The sequence below is a fragment of the Notothenia rossii genome (genome assembly GCF_949606895.1).
Source record: "Notothenia rossii genome assembly, chromosome: 10".
NCBI classification, from domain to species: Eukaryota; Metazoa; Chordata; class Actinopteri; order Perciformes; family Nototheniidae; genus Notothenia; species Notothenia rossii.
Window position 1 is genome coordinate 31,814,506 of NC_136908.1, and position 21,584 is coordinate 31,836,089.

At 41.0% G+C, this 21,584-nt stretch overlaps 1 protein-coding gene across 10 annotated transcripts in view; it reads left to right on the top strand.

The window, feature by feature from the left end:
- LOC307023307 (semaphorin-6D-like) overlaps positions 1–21,054 on the top strand; it is a 262,682-nt gene extending 241,628 nt beyond the window's left edge. For all 10 annotated transcript variants that reach the window (XM_079656498.1, XM_079656494.1, XM_079656502.1 and 7 more), the window contains 3 exons: positions 16,584–16,825; positions 17,284–17,415; positions 18,160–21,054. In XM_079656498.1, coding sequence (XP_079512624.1) covers positions 16,584–16,825; positions 17,284–17,415; positions 18,160–19,401 — 1,616 coding nt within the window. In that variant the 3' untranslated portion in view covers positions 19,402–21,054. The remainder of the gene's footprint in view (positions 1–16,583; positions 16,826–17,283; positions 17,416–18,159) is intronic.
- The last annotated feature ends 530 nt before the right edge of the window (positions 21,055–21,584 follow it).

The window sequence follows — 21,584 nt, forward strand, 5'->3', positions numbered from 1 at the left end:
GCTACTTTTGATTGAGTTAATGTGTGAAAAGCTTGATTCACATGTGTATGTTGATCCAAACATACTGAGCACACAGATCGCTACTTTCTGAACGTTAGGGAACTGCTGTTTTTTGACATCACTCCAAAACTTCGCTGGCCCGTTAGTGCGCTGCATGTCAATAAGTTCCAGTGTATATTTCCCCTTGTCGATGCAGGGGACCACTTCCTTTGCTCTGGTTGATACGTCCCCCTCTATTGCAACAGTGAAGGGGTCTCTGGCAAAGCCCATCATCACGTCTGTGGGCAGAGCAAGTCCATCCAATCGACCGGCAAAGTTCTCTTTCAACCTCGCAATGAAATCTGTCATCACATCCGTGATTTGTGCCGGAGATGTGATGTGTTTGGGGAGCGTCCGCAGCATCCGACCCGCGCTCAAGTCGGTAGCGAAAAGTTCCAGCTTGACTTGGATCTGCTCCACAAGATCAATTACCGTTTTGTCTCTGTTTACGCTTCAGAGTTGAGAGGGACATGTTTTAGAGTTGCTATCATAGGACCACCGTTACTAGCACCAGTAGATGCACTTTCAAAAAACGTGCTGCGTTGTGGTTTGGCGGTTTCTATGCAACGCGGAGTGTTGCGTTCATGGTCTGTACTAGTGTAGGAATTTGGCTACGGGAGGCTGGGCCACTCGGGAGTTGGTTCTGGGCCGCATCCGGCCCGCGGGCCACCAGTTGAATAGGCCTGCTTTACACCATGTGGCTATAAAGATAAAAAGACTTAAGCCTTGCACAGAGGCATGAAAATACATTTTCAAAATGCTCAACAGTGCTGCCAAAATTATAAACTGACTGCTCCACAATTTAAAATCAATGCTTTTATATATTTCTATTAGATGTGACTCTTTGGCGTTTCTGTTATTATTAACACTGCTGCTTTAGTTGTTCTGACTGCTGAAATCCTGTTATTCCGTGGGGTGGGGGAGCCGGGGGCTCGGATCCTTGTCACCTTTTTCATACCTGATGAGTTTGCATCCCTGTATGTTAAAAAGCCTCAGTCACCTTAATTCATGTAATAAAAACATCTCAGGTCAGTAACACTCAAAGCTAAATGTGCAATACCATGTTCAGCTATGTTACTATTTATAATGTTATTGTTTTTACATCAGAAGATGTACATATTGAAATGATTTCTTAATTTACAGTAGGCTATTTTTTACAATGTGTGTTGGAAGGATTTATTAAATTACAATGAATATTGTCATTGTTGAAGGCTTTTAGAGAAGGGTGAACTATAAGCCTGAATTACATAACATTTTATACTTAAAAACATAAAAGCCACAATAAATAAATCACAATTATTCTAGTTATTTTTACCTCCCGTATTGCTTTCAACCCACCAGCTTTTATGGTGTTGTTACGTCACTAACTGTAAGCTTGTCACATACAGTCTATGGTCACTCAGAGTAACCTACTGTTAATTTAGCTGCTGGAGAAGAAAGATCAGGGGGGGGAGGGGGGAGAGAGCTGTGGTTGATGGGCCATTAGTTGTGTAAATACACAGCTGAGAGCTGCCGTTTCATTCAGACTGTTTAAAAAACGGTAACAACGGACTATTTTTCTTAGCGGATGCATGTCAATTTAAATCAATACATACAACTATTTTTTAGATCAATAAAAACATTTTCTAAATCCATAAAAGCATTTCAATTAATATTGGGAGTCATGTCGTTACTTTGTTGAGAATGTGGCCATGTAATGGGATAATTTGCAGCGACTTGTTCCTTATGGGGAAAATAACACCCTTCATCCAGATGAGGATCCCTCCGCTACACTTTGGGATCCTGATCGACCGACGAAGCTCCATTAAAATATACATATTTTTGAGTTACTGAGTTACTGAGTTTAGGCACGTTAATAACGTTTTAATGAAGTTGAATACAGTATATTCATATGTGTCAGTGATTTCATGTCAATTCGGCGAACATAAACATACATTATCGTGGTGAAGATGATGATTAAATTAGGATTAAAAATCGAGAGCCGGGCTGCATTTCCTCCCGTTCGTTTTTTTCGAATAACAAAATTATTTTGTTAAATAACAACATGGTGATGTTTTGTAAATGATTACATGTCTCTTATTTAGCACAGTAGTATGATATCCGTGACATATGGATCTTAACAAAGTTCCGCTGTACATCCAGCATACTGTATCTCACTTTATTTCACATGAGCTCCAGTGTGGAACCCCACTGCACCCCCTGGTGGATCAATGATCCATTGCAGCTGGCTTCATTATAATTACATTTATCTATCACGGGGGCGATCTCAAGTCAAGCTGGAGGTTTCCCCCCTGAGCGAGGGCAGATCACGTACCAATCACGGCCCTCGCGTTTCAAACTGTCTGAAATGAATCGCTACATCTGTAAGTGCTTCAACATAGTTAACATTGCAGGAAAGCAATATATTAGGCGTTAAGTACTTTGTCAGGCTTAATATTTATCTGTAGATAGATACCCCCAAAGCTTTTTTCTTATTTGAAAGAAGACCTTAACCTAAAGTATTCTTTAATAAAGGTTAATTAATTTGTCTGTTTTGCACATCCTCATATTAATATCTTTGTAGGCTACATCCAGCACTAAACTGTTTTCTTGTAGAGATCACTTACAGTATCTTCTTGATTTTTTTATATTCTATATTTCTATCATTGACCTTCTACTTTCCCTCTATAAAAGTATGTACTCTTAATATCTTTTTCATCAAATAACATTATTCAACAAAAATAACATTATTCAACAAAAATAATTCAATAACGCGCTTTAACCACTAGGCGGTGCACAAAGGTGCAAACAGCATACTAATAATAACTTTGTATTATTAGTGTAGGACACTTGTGTATGTATAACATCTGAAGATGTGTAGTTTTATTCATGCTTTTACATAATTTTACAGGATATTGCTATACTATTTCTCATGTTTTACCTCTACACATTAATATCTGATTTGTAAAACATCACAGACAGAAAGGTATATCCGTCATTTAATGGTAAGCTATTGAAATTGTGATTCCATAGATGTGTCTCCCATCACCCAAATCCCCTGACTATTCTCTCAACTCAGTATTTATATTCTTATATTCAAAGAAAATCAGTAATATCTTTAAAAACTACAAGTCCCTTTATATCACCCGTGCACCGTTATGGTGTAAATATAACCTATCTACCAATTGGATCAAATATAAAAGTCAGCCGAATTAATGCTGATACTGCAAGGATACGTATTGTGTGAAGAGAAATTTAAGATGTTGTGTAATTGTTGATATATTTATGATCCAAGTCACGTATTCAGTGTTGGCGGCAGTTCTTCAAGTTTGTCCAGAAGTCTTCTCATCAGGGCTCTATAAATAAAGAACTACGGCAGATGTGTAATATGTAATGCTGCCAAACCGTGTATTACAATGCCTTTATGTGATGACTTCCAAAGACAAAAGCAAGAAAACTCGGAATAAATGTTTTCGGATTTTCACATCGCATAAACGCAGGCTTCCCAATGTGCATTGCGGCTAAAACATCCAATCAGCGAACGTGAAAGCATTGCCAGTTAAACATGCAAAACAAAATCGCTAAATAAAAAGACAAAACGCAGGCATGTAATTTACATTAGAATAAATAGAATGGTTTTGAATAATAGATGAGAGTAAATTCTACGTCACTCTACAGCCCCGCCCACTTTTGGGGAAACCAACACTGCCATTTGAACGGCGATCAAGCCTGAAGCCACAGAGATCTTCTGTTACTGGCCTTTCTTCTTAGAGGAATTACAGAAACACCTAACTCTGGATTTGTTTTCATGTTTGAGGTGCAATAAACGACACAGCAGCTTTTTGCCATATTAAAAATATTATTTTCTGCCTCGCTCATGAGAGTAACAGCTGGCGAAATTACAGCCTCGCCTACAGATTGGAATTTAAGCATATATCGAGCCTGATTCTCGATTTCAAATGTGTGCTCTAAAATGATATTTATAAATACGACAATAAATGGCAAAGATATGTAGAAAATAAACATATTTAAGATACGTTCATAACAAACGTAACGTGGGAAAAAATATGTTTCTAGAGCATATGTAGAAAATAAACGTATTTTAGATACGTTCATAACAAACGTAACGTGGGAGAAAATACATAGCTAAACGTAATTGAGAATGCACTTTAGTTCTGTGGGAACGTAATTTTTAGGAGACAGGGTTGTGGAACGAGACAGGGCTGCCCAATTGGCCCTCTCTTGTTGGCGATTGTTATCGAACCTCTGAGCCAGTGGATTATTCAGACTATAAATTCGGACTGTAAATATCAAGGGTGTTGGGGGAATATTTTCCAAGGCCCATAACTTTGACCCAGTTTATCAGTTTAAACTGTCCTGACTGAGCACAGGCACCTGTAACCTTGGCTGCTGTGCTCTCAGTGTTTTCTCTCCCTGTTCCTACCTGTTGGCATCAGCTGATAGAGGTGTTATCATTCTATCTTGTTATGCACAATGTTGATTATTCTCTCTGAACTAGCTAAACACATGGGTCTGGGGTAGAGTTCTTCAGGATTGACGTGGCAACTCTACCGTGAAGTCAGAACCTCTGTCTCTTGGACTTGTTTTGTGAATCCTCCGGCCGAAGCTCCAAAATAAACCATCAGTGTTTGACATCAAAGCTCCAGCTCTCCCCGTGTCTCCTTCCTGAGTCGGTGACTCCCACTGCATTGCTACACAGAAGTTTCCCCCAACAAAGGGAATAGTAATGAATGGGGTGGAACAAAAGATCACCTTATTTGCTGATGACATATTGGTGTATCTATCCGGCCCAGAACAATCTCTGGTACAGTTATTTTCAATTTTAGAACAATATGGATCCTTAAACTGAATGTTTTGAAAACACAAATTCTAAGTTTGAAGTACTGCCCCTCAGTAAATATGAATAAAAACTATACATTCAGTAGGGATGCTGATTCCATGAAGTACTTGGGAGTAAATATTCCAATAGATTTGACAAAAATGTTTTCACTTAACTACCTACCTTTGAACCAAAATATTAGGGAAGATATAAGGAGATGGGACCTTGTTCCTGTTCTCAGTTTTAGTTTGCACATTGAATCTGTCAATATGGTTATTTTGCAGAGACTGCTGTATCTCTTCCAGTCCCTTCCACAAGAACTATCTGACCAACAATTTCAGGAGTGGGATAAACATATCTCAAATGAGTAGTGAGCAAACAATGACTCTAAACTGTTAGTTCACACAGTTATGCTATATTGAGACTTCAAGTTTTGTTTCACAGTGCAAATGTATTCTATTTTAGTAACTGACTTTGTTACTGTAGTAATTACTGAGGGAATTGCTACACTTATTCTTTTGAGATAGCTTTTGGGTTTATCGGTTACTAAATGCACACATAGTTTTATAATGTGTACATTTGCAGCACTTTGTATGTTCTATCATAAATGCCCAGTATAACGGTTTTGTTTAATACTGTAAGAAGAGCTAAAGAAAGGGGATGTAGATTATTCGCATTTGGTCTCTGTTGTCCTTCTACAGACACCGTACCTGAATGTAGGGACCAACATGGGTTGAACCCGTACCCAGGGGGTAGTCTAGTTATGGTTCTGATAACTTCCATGTGTATGTAATATGCTCCGTCACTATCAAGGTTATTAAACCAATTTCCAAGATAAACATTACTTGTATTTGAGAACATCAAAAAATTGTGTGTTATCAATATCATATCGGGCTTAAAAAGTGCATGAAATGCACAGGGGTTTTATCATGAGAATGCTGTGCGTACGATAATGCATGGATAATCATATCCTGGCTCAACACAAGCCTTACGGCCCCTACACACGGCGGCGTACGTTGAAGCTTGCGGGCGTGTCTGACACTCGACCAGCAACCAATCACATGAATCTCCCGCCACGGACACACAAGCAACGGTTTGATTGGCTAGAGCTTGTACTGGCATATGATTCGATTGGCTGACGCTTCCGTCGAAGCTTCAAAAGTAGAACATTGCTCTGCCTTTGAAGCGACGCTTTGCTCCCACAATGCAGTTCGGCGAAGCGTGACGTCACCCCATTCAAAGTGAATGGGCAGAAGCGTTGAAGCCTCAACGCACGCCGCCGTGTGTAGGGGCCGTTAGACCCTTCCGGTCGAATGCATGAATGCGCAGGGGTTTTATCATGAGAATGCTGTGCGTACGATAATGCATGGATGATCATATCCTGGCTCAACACAAGCCTTAGACCCTTCCGGTCGAATGCATGAATGCGGATGTCTGGGCGAATGAGGGAGGTGTAGGCAGCGTAATGCACATAAGCTGTTAGCTTGAGCACAGTGATGCATGGATATCATATAGAGAGCCGCAGTAATGCGTCGTAAAACCCGGAAGTAAGTTAGCATTTTTAGCACTTCCGGTTCCTTCCTCAAAAAGCAATGCATTTTTTCCATAGGGTTTTGGAAAATAGCTCGAAATAAGGTCTGTGGTTGACACAAATTTAAGAGGTAATTGACGTTTTGTTCTACGACATTAAATACGTCAGCAGTGACCCCACTGGGGATTTTTGAAGAGTTTACGTGTCTGGAAAACGATGGTTGTTACCGAATGGCTGAATAGGACTACAGAAATTGTCGAGGCCGTTGTACGTCATTACGCCGAACACGTAAACACTCCCGCTAAGTTTGTTTTCCCCTGTGTTCTGCTTAAAAGCAAGTACCTGCCTATCTTTAGTATCTGTATATCTTTATCTGACCATTAGAATCTGTATTTTTGAAATTGTCGTTTTTAACACCGTAGTTTTACAAATTATAGAATAATTAATTACCAGTGTTTTCCAATTTTACTCGGCAGTTCGTTTCGTTGGCTAACGTTAGCTAAAGCTAGCGCTACTAGTTAGCTACGCAATGGTTTGTTGCTTTGCTCCGGGTTGCAGCCACAGGTCTTCGCATGAAACGTGCTTGTTCTATCGTTTCCCGGCCAATGTTTTCCAAAGGAGAGTCTGGATTCGTGCCATGAGGTAAGCTGGCGTTACATTTTTGTCCATGTCACGGTGAAATGTAAATAATGGGTAGTGACTGTATCGCCGTTATAGAGATGGCGCTGCTGAAAAGACCGCAACACAAGTAAAGATAATGAATACATCCTATTAAAACCTGTGTGGCTTATATGATAAGTCTTATTAGTACAAGCAGCATAACGTTTCACCATGTAACTAAAGATTGTAGTCAGGGAAATCAGTTTGACATATTAAACTAATAACAAATCACCTCTGGCTGGCAGAGAACTCTCTGCTCCATAGCTTCTCTTGGACGTAAAATCACATGTACATTTCACATTTATATTCAATTTAATATTCCATCCCTCACATACTTTTGTATATATAATAACTTATATTTTGTTTTTCTTGTTATGCTGCTGAAACACAAACATTTCCCAAATTGGGATCAATACAGTAATATCTTATCTTAATTAATTAAGAAATATAACTATTATAATTAGTGTAGCAGCTGACACCTATTTTCAATATGGATTAATCTACCATTTATTTCTTTAGTTCAATTTTCATCTATAAAAATGTCAAAATAGTGAAAATGTTCACGAGACTTATCAAAGTGCAAGGTTATATCTTTAGATGTTTTGTTTTAGCCTATGTACTGTATGTCTTAATGCTCTTACAGTATATGTGACGGTGTAACTTCCATGAAACTATATTTTATATCTTCCCAACAGATGAGCTGACAGAAAACCTAACACTCTAACAACCACAACATTGCAAAGGCGAGTAAATGTAAATTAAAAAAAATTTCTTCTTCTTTCTTGCAGTGAGGTGAAGCTGACCTTGCACTTGGTGCCAGTAAGGATGTTCCTCACGCAGGCTGAATGTTTATCCTTCCTTACTGACACAGAAGCCCTTGATTTGCAATGCTTCACTAATTGTCATTTCCCTTGCTCCGTAGGGACACTTTACCTCCAGCACAGCGGAAGACCCTACCAGACCATCCGGAGATGCCCCCAACACTCCTGATTGGGAGAGCCACAAACCTGACTCATGGACCTGCATCTGGGTTGCAGTGGTGAATGCCCTGACGCCCTCACATTCATTCATAGTCCCCCACTCTACAGACAAAACACCATCAAGGGCCTGTTGTTGCCCTAGCACCCTGGCAATAAGGGAAGCAGTCACACGCTTTGACCTCAGCTTTGACAGCTCCAAAGTTGCTGGCAGTCAACCTTCCTTTCCTGAACAAATGCCAGTTTGGGTTGGTTCGCTGACCAGTGGTAGCCACCTGAATTGCCCTCTGTTGCTCTTCAGACAATGCCATGCTTGCCACAATTGCCTCAGGTCCTTGATGCCCAACAGATTTGAGAATTTCAGGAACAGTAAGTTTTTCCAAGCTGTAGTGTTCCTCTTCTGGCTCGGGGGAGAGAAGCCAAGAAATTCCTGAGAACCTGCCCCCGAGTCTGTCCCTCAGCCAGTCACGATCTTCGGAGGTGGGCTCTCTTGTCAGCGGGTTGAATGAGTTATTGGTTGGAGGAAATAGCTCCTCCACTGAATATGTACGTTTAGCTGCCTTTGGTTTCTTCCACTGACAGGGGGTGTCAGTGCAGCTGAAATTGTGGATGGCAAAGATGGATAATGCAGCCGCATGACTGCATTTCCATTCTCCACGTGGGCATTCACATTTTGTGGAGAGAATTCCCTCTTCTCCTGTAGATACCTGTGGTGGTGGGATTGTTTTATTATTTAAAATATATTTACATTTGTAATGCCTTCCCAATTATCCCTTTAATTGTTTATAGCCTACTGTATGTTTATTTCATGGATATTTCTGTGTTTTCTGGTGTGTAATATTTGTAATAAAGATTTCATGTGACACATAAAATGGATTTGTTGATGGGAATTAATGTGAATAAATTAACTCTAGCTTAATGGTACTCTCGCTATCACTACTCACCGAAACTCTATAAACCTTGTCCCTCATGCTAGCTCTGAAAACACCGGTAAGCACACCTTCATCTAGGCTGCACTGTTGTACGTGTCCTGACTTGTAGTGGTTCTCTCCTCTATCTACACTCTTCTTGTCATCTTTGTAAAATGATATCAGACTGGTAATTGACACAGCCATGACTTCTAGTGAAATTCAGTGTGGCTCAAATGAAAAGCTTTGTTAAAATATGCAAGTGCGCGAAAGTCAGTTGAAACGATCTTAAGTTGGCGTGACGTTGAAGTCGTGCGACCCTGCTGCTGTACTGGCTTGTAGTTCGTTTATAGCATAACGTTAGCATTTTGCTTCTGCCGACTAGATTTATTATTCAAAAATTATAAAAGTAGGGTTGACATGTGGATATTATCCGGCTGAACAAAACGTGATCCATCTCTTAAATATGTGTCAACCACAGATCTTATTTCGAGCTATTTTCCAAAATCCTATGGAGAAATTGCATTGCGTTTTAGACGAAGGAACCGGAAGGAGTTTACTTCCGGGTTTAAGGACGCGTCACTAAGGCTCTCTATTGTGGCTTATCAGCAAGCCTGAGACGTAGACCCTTCCTGGGTCAAATGCAGAAATGCGCATGTGAGCATGAAACCGTGACTTTAAATTAAATGCAAGATGCACGGCATGAAATTACATTGCACTTAGGTAAATACTGAAACATGACTCCTGATCTAGGTTTAGCTTAATTAGAGTTTAGTTACGGCCATGATGAGTCATATATATGCTGATATGCTTTAATGACTTGCTTAGTGATTAAGACAAGTTTTTTCGATTTCATCTGAAATGAGAATGATGGAGGCAGAGCTAGTGCTATGGGTTTCACAACTACCAATATTTACTAGTCGACACGTTTTTCAAAATAACAGTCGACTAGTCGTTACGTCATAATAAAGACACACAAAGAGAGGTTAACAACTGTATTTTCTATTGGAACTCATACAGTGACATTAAACACTGCATTTTAATTTGTGTTACATGGCTGAGTAAATAACAAACAGTAACTGGACTCACCAAAATCGACAGCAAAAAACTCTTGTTTACATAAATGCCACGTAAATCCAGTGCGCAAGACTTTATTCGCTGTCCTCCACGATAACGTCCACCTTTCCATATTTTTGGTTTGAACACCAACGCATCGACATGTGAGGGAAGGAGGCTTGACCGCTTTCGGGTGACAGTGTTGCCTGCCAGGGAAAAAACCCTCTCACTCGGGGTGCTTGTGGCTGGAATAGCCAGGAAGCTCCTCGAAAGAGGGGGAAGCGGTGCACGTTTTCTGCCCACCACTCCAGTGGATTATCCATTGTGGGGATATGCGGTGTCCGCTGGCAGTAATCCCGTAGCTCATCATCCACATCACTGTTGACCCGTGTTTTCTTGCTGTTCGTTTGCCTCTGTTCAGTACTGACACCGGTCCGTTACTCACTGGTGCTAGCATTACTGCTAGTGCTAGCTGTCGGCAGCGGGTGTTTCATCTTCAGATGGTTGCGCATAGCAGATCCATTTGTATTGTACTTCAGTACAACTGTACACAACTGACACTTCACTGTGGAGTTGGTTACATCTTCGTTGAAGTACTGCCATACATAAGAATGTCGGACGTGTTTTGTAGCATTTTGCAGCACCTCATTTACCTCCATTTTCTTCGCGACTAGTTGACTAGGGCCTACAGCGCCGACTAGTGGTAAAGGTAGTCGATTAGTTGGTGAAACCCCTAGCTAGTGCTAGATCCAAACGAGTATGATTGTGTAAGCAATAGTGGAAATCTGAGCGTGCCGCTATGGCGGATGATCTCGTGCAGGGAAGAGTCGCTACTATAAGTGAGTGGGCCTAGGACTGCGACTCGCTCACCCTGCAGAAATTCCCCTCAAAACAAAGGATGTGCAGTGCACGAGTCTGCACGGTCGTCGTCCGGGAGACGGGAGATGATGGCGCGATGATGCCAGTGATTATCCGCATGGCGAAATACAGATGCCCGGTGAGGGAGAATAACTGCCGTTGATGATGTTTTGCTGTAATGTGACTTGGCGTTATTGTGGATGCACAGCAGTTGTCGGTTAGGAGAACGGTTCATTACTATGAAGCTCAGTGTGATGCCTAGGACTCCAGGTGTGTGACTGGGCTTATAGTTCCTCTTTGATTGAGGAACGCCGTGCTCCTAAAGGAGTCTCTTCTTCTTTCTTCTTTTGCTTTTCTTTCCGGTTGAGCGATGTTACAATGTTATGTAATTTTGTATTTCAACACTAGATGGCGTAAAGGGGCAACGCATGAGAGGATCTCCCTGAGCAGTGGGTGATTTGAACTGGGGAGAGCCATGTACCCATTTAGCCGGTGCACGCGTAGTTTTTTCTTTACGCTTTGACCCCCACCTGAGGCTGAAGGAGTTCCACTGGGACGGATGAGTGGGAACTTAGGGTGTCGTTAATATCTGCTTTGGAGCCAGCCTTGGCATGCACGCTAATATATGATTGCATTATCATCCTTGCGTGGAAAGGGGGAACAACATTGTACCTTTGTCATGTCAGTTCCCAGACCGTAGTCGAGGAAAAAGGGGGGTGACTCTCCGCTAGTGATGTGTCGGTCGCGAACGAGCCGATTCTTTTGAACGGCTCTTTGGTACGAACGAGGGGAACCGAGTCGTACTTGGTGAGAGCCGTTCTTGTTATCATTCAATCGTTGGTCCGCACTCACTGCCTGCCACTAGCCTTTTGAAAAGCTTGATTTTGTTCCCCAAACGTATTCTGTGAAGACACGCCCCTACTCTGATTGGTAGGTTTCAGCACGAGGAGTGAGATGGGGTGGGTCTTAACGGAATACGCGAGAGAGAGAAGCCATAACAAGTGGTAAAGGACAGGTAGACGACGTGTTTTTCGGATGGAAAATTAACCACACGCGAAAACGCAGCAGCATTTGGATGCACTTTAACCAAAACCCAGGCAGTGATAAAGCGCACCATTTGTACAGGCAAAATATCCTTTAAAGCAGGGACAACAAATAATCTCCATCGCCACTTAAAAACACAGTATCTAATATTAAGAGTTGCGTGAATTTCATTCAAAGCAAGGCAACTTTATTTACTTTACACATACAAAGGGTAAATTCAAAGTAGTACATTCACTGACATGAATGACATGGATATGGCGCCACCTTGTGTCATGTTTACAATGCAGATTATTGACATTAGGTCTGGCAACAGTCAATCATTATCCTGGGGCCTTTCTCACTTCTCTTATTTTTCATTTCCTCGCTCCTCGGTCTCGGTCTCACCGGAAGTTGATTTGTCTGTGCCATCTTGAGTAGGAGGAGCGATAATGGAGGGAGTGCACCACCCAGCGCACCACCCAGCCTGTGGAGCTGGTGAAGAGATAGGCCTGGAGATGAAGTAATGCCCTGCTGCTGCAGTTGGGAAAGGAGGAGATCTGTCTCTGCTGCAGGTGCAACCCAGTCTCACGGCATTTCGTGTTCACCAACACGATTTTTAATCTATTGATTCGTGTTCACCAACACGATTTTCCCCTTTTTTTCGTGTTGCACAGCACGATTTTAAAAGCAATGTATTTCTATTGGTAGTCTCACGACATTACGTATTATAGGAAGACCGGAAGCTGTGTGGTTCATAAAAGCATGTTTTTACTCAATATCAAGCCACAATTATTGCTTTTATTTTAAATCATATAATTTCGGACTTTTGTTGACGTCTGTGAGGAAATAAATGGGGCTGAGAGCCTCAGGATACTGAAATCTGTATATATGTAAATCTTTTTTTCCTTCTAATTTGTTATTCTTTTCAAAATAACACACTGTTATTTACTCCCCAATAACACACAATTATCCTTGTTTTTATTTATTTGTTTAATTCCATAATCTCTTTTTTTTTTGGCGTCCGTCAGGAACTGAATTTCAAAATAAAAATAACCGGAAACAGACTTACGCATTTCGAGTTCAGGATGGCCGAAGACACTACACTACCCATAATCCCAAGCTATCGTTTAGGACTACAGTCCCTGTGATTAATCTTCAAGCTCTGGGATTGGATGTTGGAATGGCAGTGCGCCAAGGTTACGCCGAGCGTCAAACAGCTGTTTGAAATGGAACGAAACCACGCCAGACTATCCAAAACTGGAATCGAACGCCCCCCCAGGACTACACATGCTATGGGACGTCTCTACTGAACGTTTTCGTTTTTCCCACAATTAGAAGTTGCCAGTATTAAACACATTGGTGTTATCAAATGTAAAACATATAATTAATAAATGGGTGAAAATCGCTTGTGTCCATAATGCGCAGCATTAATATATACCCACATGACAGCTCATTGTTACTTTGTAATTCTACTCCACTACAATTCAGAGGTTAACCTGGTATTTTTACTCCACTACATTTATTTGAGTTACTTTGCAGATTCTGATTAATGATGTGAAATATAAACAACCCTTAAAGCAGACTTTAGTTACACCTGAGTAAAATTCAGGGAAGGTGATTGTCAAGTGCCAACAATCAGGAGAGATATTTGATAGTTGGTGCTTGAGAAGACTAAACATTTATCTGCAATTGACATGAATGGAAACGAGTAATAAGGTATATTCATTACTCGTTATTCTCTATTAATAGTTAATTAAAGACTGTTTAATGGCTATTTTGCACATCCCTTTCAAGATTTCAAGATTTTCAAAGGTTTATTGACATATCATAATACACAACTGTGTATGCAATGAATGAAAAACTTGGGTCACAGGTTCCTCAACAACGCATTACAAGACATCTATCAATATGTGTGTACCACCATGGTACCACCACCATTAAACTGTCATATTCTGCACATTTCTTATACTATCTACATACATAAGAGTATAAGTAATGTGTATGATATCAGTTAAAATAAGTGCTTCAACATAGTCAACATTGCAGGAAAGCAATATATTAGACGTTAAGTACTTTGTCAGGCTTAATATTTATCTGTAGATACCCCCAAAGCTTTTTTCTTATTTAAAAGAAGACCTTAATCTAAAGTATTATTTAATGTTTGAATAAAGGTTAATTCGTTTTTCTGTTTTGCACATCCTCACTTTGTACATCCAGCACTAAACTGTTTTATTTTAGAGATCACTTACAGTATCTTCTTGATTTTTTATATTCTATATTTCTATCACAGACCTTCTACTTTCCCCCTATGAAAGTATGTACTCTTAATATTTTAATCAAATATAACACATAAAAACAAGGTGCACACAGCCATAATAACTTTGTGTTATTAGTGTAGGACACTTATGTATGTACAACATCTGAAGATGTGTAGTTTTATTCATGCTTTCACATAATTTTACAGCATATTGCTATACTATTTCAGACTCAGTATTTACATTCTTATATTCAAAGAAAATCAGTAATATCTTTAAAAACTACAAGTCCTTTTATATCAGCTGTGCACCGTTATGGTGTAAATATAACCCATCTACCAATTGGATCAAATGTAAAAGTCAGCCGAATTAGTGTTGATACTGCAAGGAGACGAATTGTGTGGAGAAAAATTGAAGATGTTGTTTAATTGTTGATATATTTATGATCCACGTCAAGTCTTAAGTTTCGGCGGCATTTCTTCCAGTTTTTCCAAAGGTCTTCTCATCAGGGCTCTATAAATAAAGAACTACGGCAGATCTGTAATATTTAATGCAGCCGAACCGTGTATTACAATGCCGCTATGTGATGACTTTCAAAGAGAAAACAAGAACACACGGAATTAAGTATTATTATTTTTTTAAATCCGGATTTCATATCATATAAACACCAAATCCCAGCATGCATTGCGGCTAAAACATCCAATCGGCGAGCTTAGCTGAGGATCTTGGGTAATCACTCGAAATGCCTACATCTGTTTCCGGTTATTTTTATTTTGAAATTCAGTTCCTGACGGACGCCAACAAAGCCAGAGATTATGGAATCAAACAAATAAATAAAAACAAGGATAATTGTGTGTTATTGGTGAGTAAATAACAGTGTGTTATTTTGAAAGGAATAACAACTTAGAAGGAAAAAAAGATTTACAAATATACAGATTTCAGTATCCTGAGGCTCTCAGCCCCATTTATTTTCCTCACAGACGGCAACAAAAGTCCGAAATTATACGATTTAAAATAAAAGCAATAATTGTGGCTTGATATTGAGTAAGAACATGCTTTTATGAACCACACAGCTTCCGGTCTTCCTATAACAAGTAATGCCGTGAGACTACCAATAGAAATACATTGCTTTTAAAATCGCGCTGTGCAACACGAAAAAAAGGGGAAAATCGTGTTGGTGAACACGAATCAATAGATTCAAAATCGTGTTGGTGAACACGAAATGCCATGAGACTGGGTTGGCAGGTGAGCTGCATCTTGAGGAAGTCGATGCGATCTCAGGCAGCATGTCGGGCCCGGATCGAGATCCTGCTGGAATCTGGTTGTGGTCTGAGTACTCTTAATCGGACGTCTTGATAATCATAATACCATGAAGTACGAGTTTGACGATTGCCATCTGTGTGTTGCGTCGAGTCACCTGAAATGACAGCTGTCAGAGGGGGGAGCAGATTTAAAAGGTTCAGCGGAGCGCTATGATAGGCTTGTGAGAATAGAGCGAAGTGATTGGTAAAGCTGGGGAGTGACGTCCCCAATCACTTATTGAGTGGAGAGAGAGTAGTAACATAAACATAATGAATAAGTAAAGACGGTCTTCCTGGTTGAACTTGTACTGAGCTTCATACAGCAGACTGTGTCTTTTCTTCATTTTCTTTCGCCTTCTGCTCTCTCTCTCTCTGGTGTGTGTGTGTGTGTGTGTGTGTGTGTGTGTGTGTGTGTGTGTGTGTGTGTGTGTGTGTGTGTGTGTGTGTGTGTGTGTGTGTGTGTGTGTGTGTGTGTGTGTGTGTGTGTGTGTGTGTGTGTGTGTGTGTGTGTGTGTGTGTGTTAGAGATGCTGTATCTGGACCTGACAAGCAATAATCACTTTCATCTCCTCTCTCCTTCATCTCTCCTTCCTCCTCGTCTCTCTGCTGCTTCTCTCTTTCTTCACATGTCAGCGTCCTCCTCATTTACTTCCTGTCTTCTTCTGTTGTTCCCTTTAGTGTTTACTTCCTATCCATCTTCTTCTGCTGTTCCCTTTAGTGTTTACTTCCTGCCTGTCTTCTTATGCTGTTCCCTTTAGTGTTTACTTCCTGTTAGTGTTTACTACCCTTCTGTCTTTTAACCTCTTTCGTTCTCTTCTTCTCTTTTTTTTTTCTTTACTGGGGAGAGTTTAGGCCTCATGAGTCTAAAATTTCAATTTCAGCACAAAAATCCCAGTTTGCTGACATAATAATGCACAAATTATTACTGTTGCTTGATAAGACTGCACATGGCCCCTTGATCAGAGTTCTTATCGTTCTGTTCTTTCTCAATAGCAGAATGTCCATATCAAATCTGAATCAAGTATTGGAATAATTACGTATATACAGTAACTACGCCATGCACCATCCAAACTAATTTTTGTTTGGAAATATTCCTGAAGGTGCAAGTATTGACTAATCTTGAACTATGTTAAGTGGAAAGTGTTTTGTGTCTTCAGGTGTACGTGGTTTTCCAGAGATGGAGCATGCTGCTGCTAACGTCCACTACACCCTGCTGCTGGCCTGCGTGTTGGTGGCCTTCTCGCTGGGCGCCATCTTGTCGGGCTTCCTGGTGTCGTGGTACTGCAGCCGCAGCGCCACTCAGCAGGCCAGGAGGATGGGGAAAGACCCCGAGGTCCCGCACACCTTATCTCTACGGTCCCTCGCCAAGCTCAACGGACTGCTGGACGGACAGAAAAAGGTAGGGGGACTCGTTGCATATAGATAATGTTTGAAAAGAGAATGCCCTGTCATAAACCAGTATCTGAATGGGTAAAAAGGCTTTGATGGTTAACTGCTACCAGAACATGGGTATCATAACTACTATATATATTATATATACATATATATATATGTATATATAACTCAACAGCGTCACACAGAAACAAAATAGTGATAGGAATGACCTTTATGTCAACCACAGCGGGTTGGGTGACGAGCTGGTAAGTGTTGTACAGTTTGGTTAACAACTCTGAAGAGGGTAGGTCAGGGAAAACACAGACTTTGACATAAAACTTTGTCAATTTAAACAATTTTCTTTGCAATGCAGCAGAACTGCAAAGTTTGTCAGCCTAGGCTTTTTTTATAAATAGAAAAGGATGTAAATCACAAAACAAATTATCAGGTTTCTTATGCTCTTCTTCTTTTGTCATCTGGCAGGAGGACAAACATGACGTGTCCATCCTGAAGATGTACAACTCCTTTATCCCCAACGGCGGCGCAGAGCCTCACCTCAACACCCGTGCGCACCCGGGCCTGCCGCTGGGAGACCCCGAGCTCAGCCTCTCCCAGGTAGGACAGCCTGCTTACACAAGCACTACAAAGAGGACTTTTTGGCCCCTATCTTCAAGCTTCCTATAGCTTGTTGGGGACTCCCAATTAACACGTCCCCATTGTGTCATATGATTGAACTTGAATTTTTATTTAAACTTGTGAATTAAAAAAATAAATAAAATGAAAAATGTTATTACATTTAACTGAAAGGAGCACTCCAGTGATGTTACACTTAAAGGTCCTCCAGAATCTTTGGGAGCAGTCCTGTGTTATCAGAAACAAATGACTGAATCACAATTGTTCAGCCTGTGTCAAAAAGGTTACAAATGAAGAGGATTAATATTATGTTGAAAAAATAATAACTATTTAAAAAGTCAGAAGTTGAAATGTCATAGAAAGTCATTAAAGAAGTCATAGTATAATAGGTCATAAAACGTCTTAAAATAATTTGTTATAATATCCTAGTTTGGTATCTCATTGAATATTAAAATAAATGTTGTTACATACCATGAAAGAGTCATAGTTTTATTATTCATTAAAACGTGATAAGATTATTAAAAAGTAATATCAAATTTCATTCAAAAGTAAAAAGTCATGGTGTAGGATGCTATAAAAAAAGGTCTGCATGGTGTCTTATAGAACATATGAAAAGAAGTGTTCTACAAAAAAAGGATAATTCCTTTTTCCTGTAATGCATTTAGACAGAAACAAGATGGTCTTATTAATGTGTCATTTCTAATAATGGGTATAATCTCTGTTAAGTCTCTGTCTCAGGGAGATGGAGATCTGTCCGGCCTGCCCACGCCTGTCTCCACCCCCGAGCTCCCCATCAAGAACATGAAGGCCCTGCGGCACCATCAGTATGAGAGGAACCAGAACTGCAACAACGCGGTGGACAGCAGCCACAAACCTACGCCGTGTGGCTCCACATCCAGTCTGGGTTTCATGGCTGTTGTCAGGAACTCTATGACACAGCAGGTGTTCCCCTGCTCTCATCACCATGGCAACAGTTTGAACAATGTAGCAGCACATGGAGCCGCTACCTCTTCAACTTCACTGCATCTGCCTGATGAAAAGAACATCTTGAATGATGAGCAGGCAGCAGAAGGCGGAGGACTACCTCATCACCACCTCTCCCAGCAGTCCCTGCCCCAGGGAGGGGGGGGGCAGTCCGCGCTGGACGAGCTCCTCAAACACATCCACGAGGTGAGCGCGTCAGGAACCGGTGGCATCAAGGTGCTCACCTCCACGTCCTCATCTGGAGAACATCATCTTAATCACCACCCTTATTATAATAATAATCCCCAGAGCCAGACCAGCACCCACTACTACAGCCACAGCCATCACCATAGCAACCACCACAACAATAACAGCAGCAACGGCGTTCACCATCAGCAGCAAAAGATCCCTGAGAACGACCCAGCTCCATATTACAGCACCTCCACTCTGCCTAGGGATGCTCCCACTCAGAACTCCTCCTCTTCTGCTTCTTCTTTCTCGTCATCCTTTGACAACCCCACCTCTTCCACCTCCATCCAGTCATCCAACTCTATTTCCTCCTCAACGGCACTCCAGCAGCAGGTGATTCCAGAAAGACCAGGAAGAACAAGTGTCTCAGTCACACGCCACCACTCCCAGCGCCACTTGCTCATCAAGATGGGCCGCGGGGGCCGTGCTGTGCCGCGTCACCACAGCTTCAACCAACGGACGCCGCAGCAGGCACACTTTTTGGCCAGGATGAACACCAACAGCAGCAGCAACGGCCCTCCAGGCGACAGCATGGCGGCTGGCATGAGCAGAAATGCCAGCTGCGAGAGGCAGGGGCCTCCAGTCGCCAGCGCCTGCCTGACACGGCAGCACAGTTACAGTGAAGGGCCACATGTGCAGCGGGCAGCAATTGTCCAGAGAACACTCTCGCTTAAACCCGAGGTCCCGCTTAAACCGCTGTTCCTTCCAAACACAGCGACATCATCAATGGCAGAGGCGGGAACATTCAAATACTGAGACTGTAGGAGGCTTCTTCTGTCAGCACTTTGAATTGTCTGCAGGGATTGTGAGAAATTGCTAAATTGATGCAACGAAAGACTCAAGAGTCCTAATTAAAACCCCTTAAGTTGTGGTTATTTTGCCGTTGCTTCTCTTAGTCTAAACCCCAGCACTGTGACTGCTTTGCTCACAAAGAAGAGACTCTGAGGATCGACCGACAAACAAGATCTTCAAATAAAGCACGAGGGGACTGCTAATGGCAACCTTCTCCTCACCACAGACTGCGGATAAAAACTGGCGAGTCTGAAAAACATTCCAGAAGCAGGGTGAAAGATGTTAATGATTTAAAAGGAGTCCTTAATAAAAATCCATGATTAATGCAGTTTTCTTATGAGCGCTTTGATATGCTGTCCGGATTGCACCTTGGCACAGCGCCGGATTTGATTTGCAAAGATTAATAAAGCAGGGAATTGTACTGTTGCGGACCTAACATGAACTGAATCTGGGACTGTGGGAGTGTTCACTCTCCTTTTCTGTGATTAAACGAGTACAAACCCAGAAAAAAAACACTGAAATTAGGTTTTTGTTATCATGTTTGATGGAGCTTTCAGAACATCAACACATCAGCATAGGAAAAAGACGGTTCTGCTTCATGAGCTGTAGTCAAAAATGTAAATATGGGGATCCAGTTAAGAGCAGCTGCCACTGATAGTACATAGTGAGTCCATATTGGGATCTGAGACACAATTACAACCTAAATGGACTGTTGGATGTTAACTTAAAGGGGACCTATCATGCAAAATGCACTTTTTGTATGTCTTTTATACATAAATATGTGTCCCCGGTGTGGAGATTTGTCACATTTTTCATGGGCGCAACCCATACTCAGCTCTGCTGCTCATCCCACAAAATGCATGTTCGTCACAATTGTGGCACCATTTAAAAGGGAAATAAACAGGTTTTCCAATGGTATAAGATGTATTGCCAAGAAGCATTGTTACAACAAAGAAATAATCTACCAAACACAGATTTCCTTACTTTTTGTGTTTAAATTACTTAATTGATTTTCTTACTAATTAATATTAATATTTAATGTATAATTTTTCTCAAATTACAAAATGTGCCCACTCTCTTTTGCATTTGTCTTTATCTACCAAGAGCTTCCAAAGTTGAGAGCTGACTCTTTATAATGTGATCTATAAGATATGTTTAAAAATAAGTTAAAATGTATAAAACTGCTTTAAATCCAAGAGGCTGTTATCAATTTATTATTAATATCAATCAAGATCAAATTTTTTCTCGTCAACTGCACTGAGCTATGTAGTTTTGACAGGACTTTTCAAGATGCCGGTAAATCGGAAGGGGAACCTACAGAGTAGGAGAGACAGCTCTTCTGTTTCTCTTACCTCATTTACATTGTTTTCACTGTACATTACATTACATTGCATTTAGCTGACGCTTTTATCCAAAGCGACTTACACTAAGGACATTCGACCAGGAAGATACATTTGACCATAACACAGCTTTATCAGCTACTGTTTTACATTTTAAACCATAATATAAAAAACAAGCAATACACATTGAAGTAACCATGGTAGTAATACATCTCCATGACCTGCATGATGGTATAGAGGTAACTCGTGTAGGCCCAAATATTTCACTCAAAATGGACACGCTCATGTAACATCAGTGTTATTTGTTGTTACTTTGTAGAATAAATTCTTATAAAATATATTCTTGGCTACATATTTTACTGCGAGGACAGCAGGACTGGTGCTCTGAATCCGAATATCTGAAAGAGGTCTGTTCCAGTTCCGTGCTGGAGCTAGTTTGGTTCCCACATGGTTTCAACCGACCAGAGCAGCTTTCTGTTGCTAGAAAGTAGTATTTCCCGGTCTGACTGTCAAATTAGTAACGTCTATTAATGCATATTTCATAATCGTCTGCTGTGTGGAAATGTTAGTTTCGCCACGGCAGACGCACATTAATAACATCCTCTGCGTTTCATAAATACAGATGTACAAGAACAAGAATCGACAACTCCATCCTCTGCTCACTCCTTTCCTGTACAATACAGGTCCAGCCCATGGTCTGTCACTACTGTGACAGACCATGGGGCTGGGTCCGTCACTAACATATTCATATTTCTCTTCTCAAAAAGAGAAATATCTTCTCCAGCAGTCTGGCTTGTGTTCGCATAT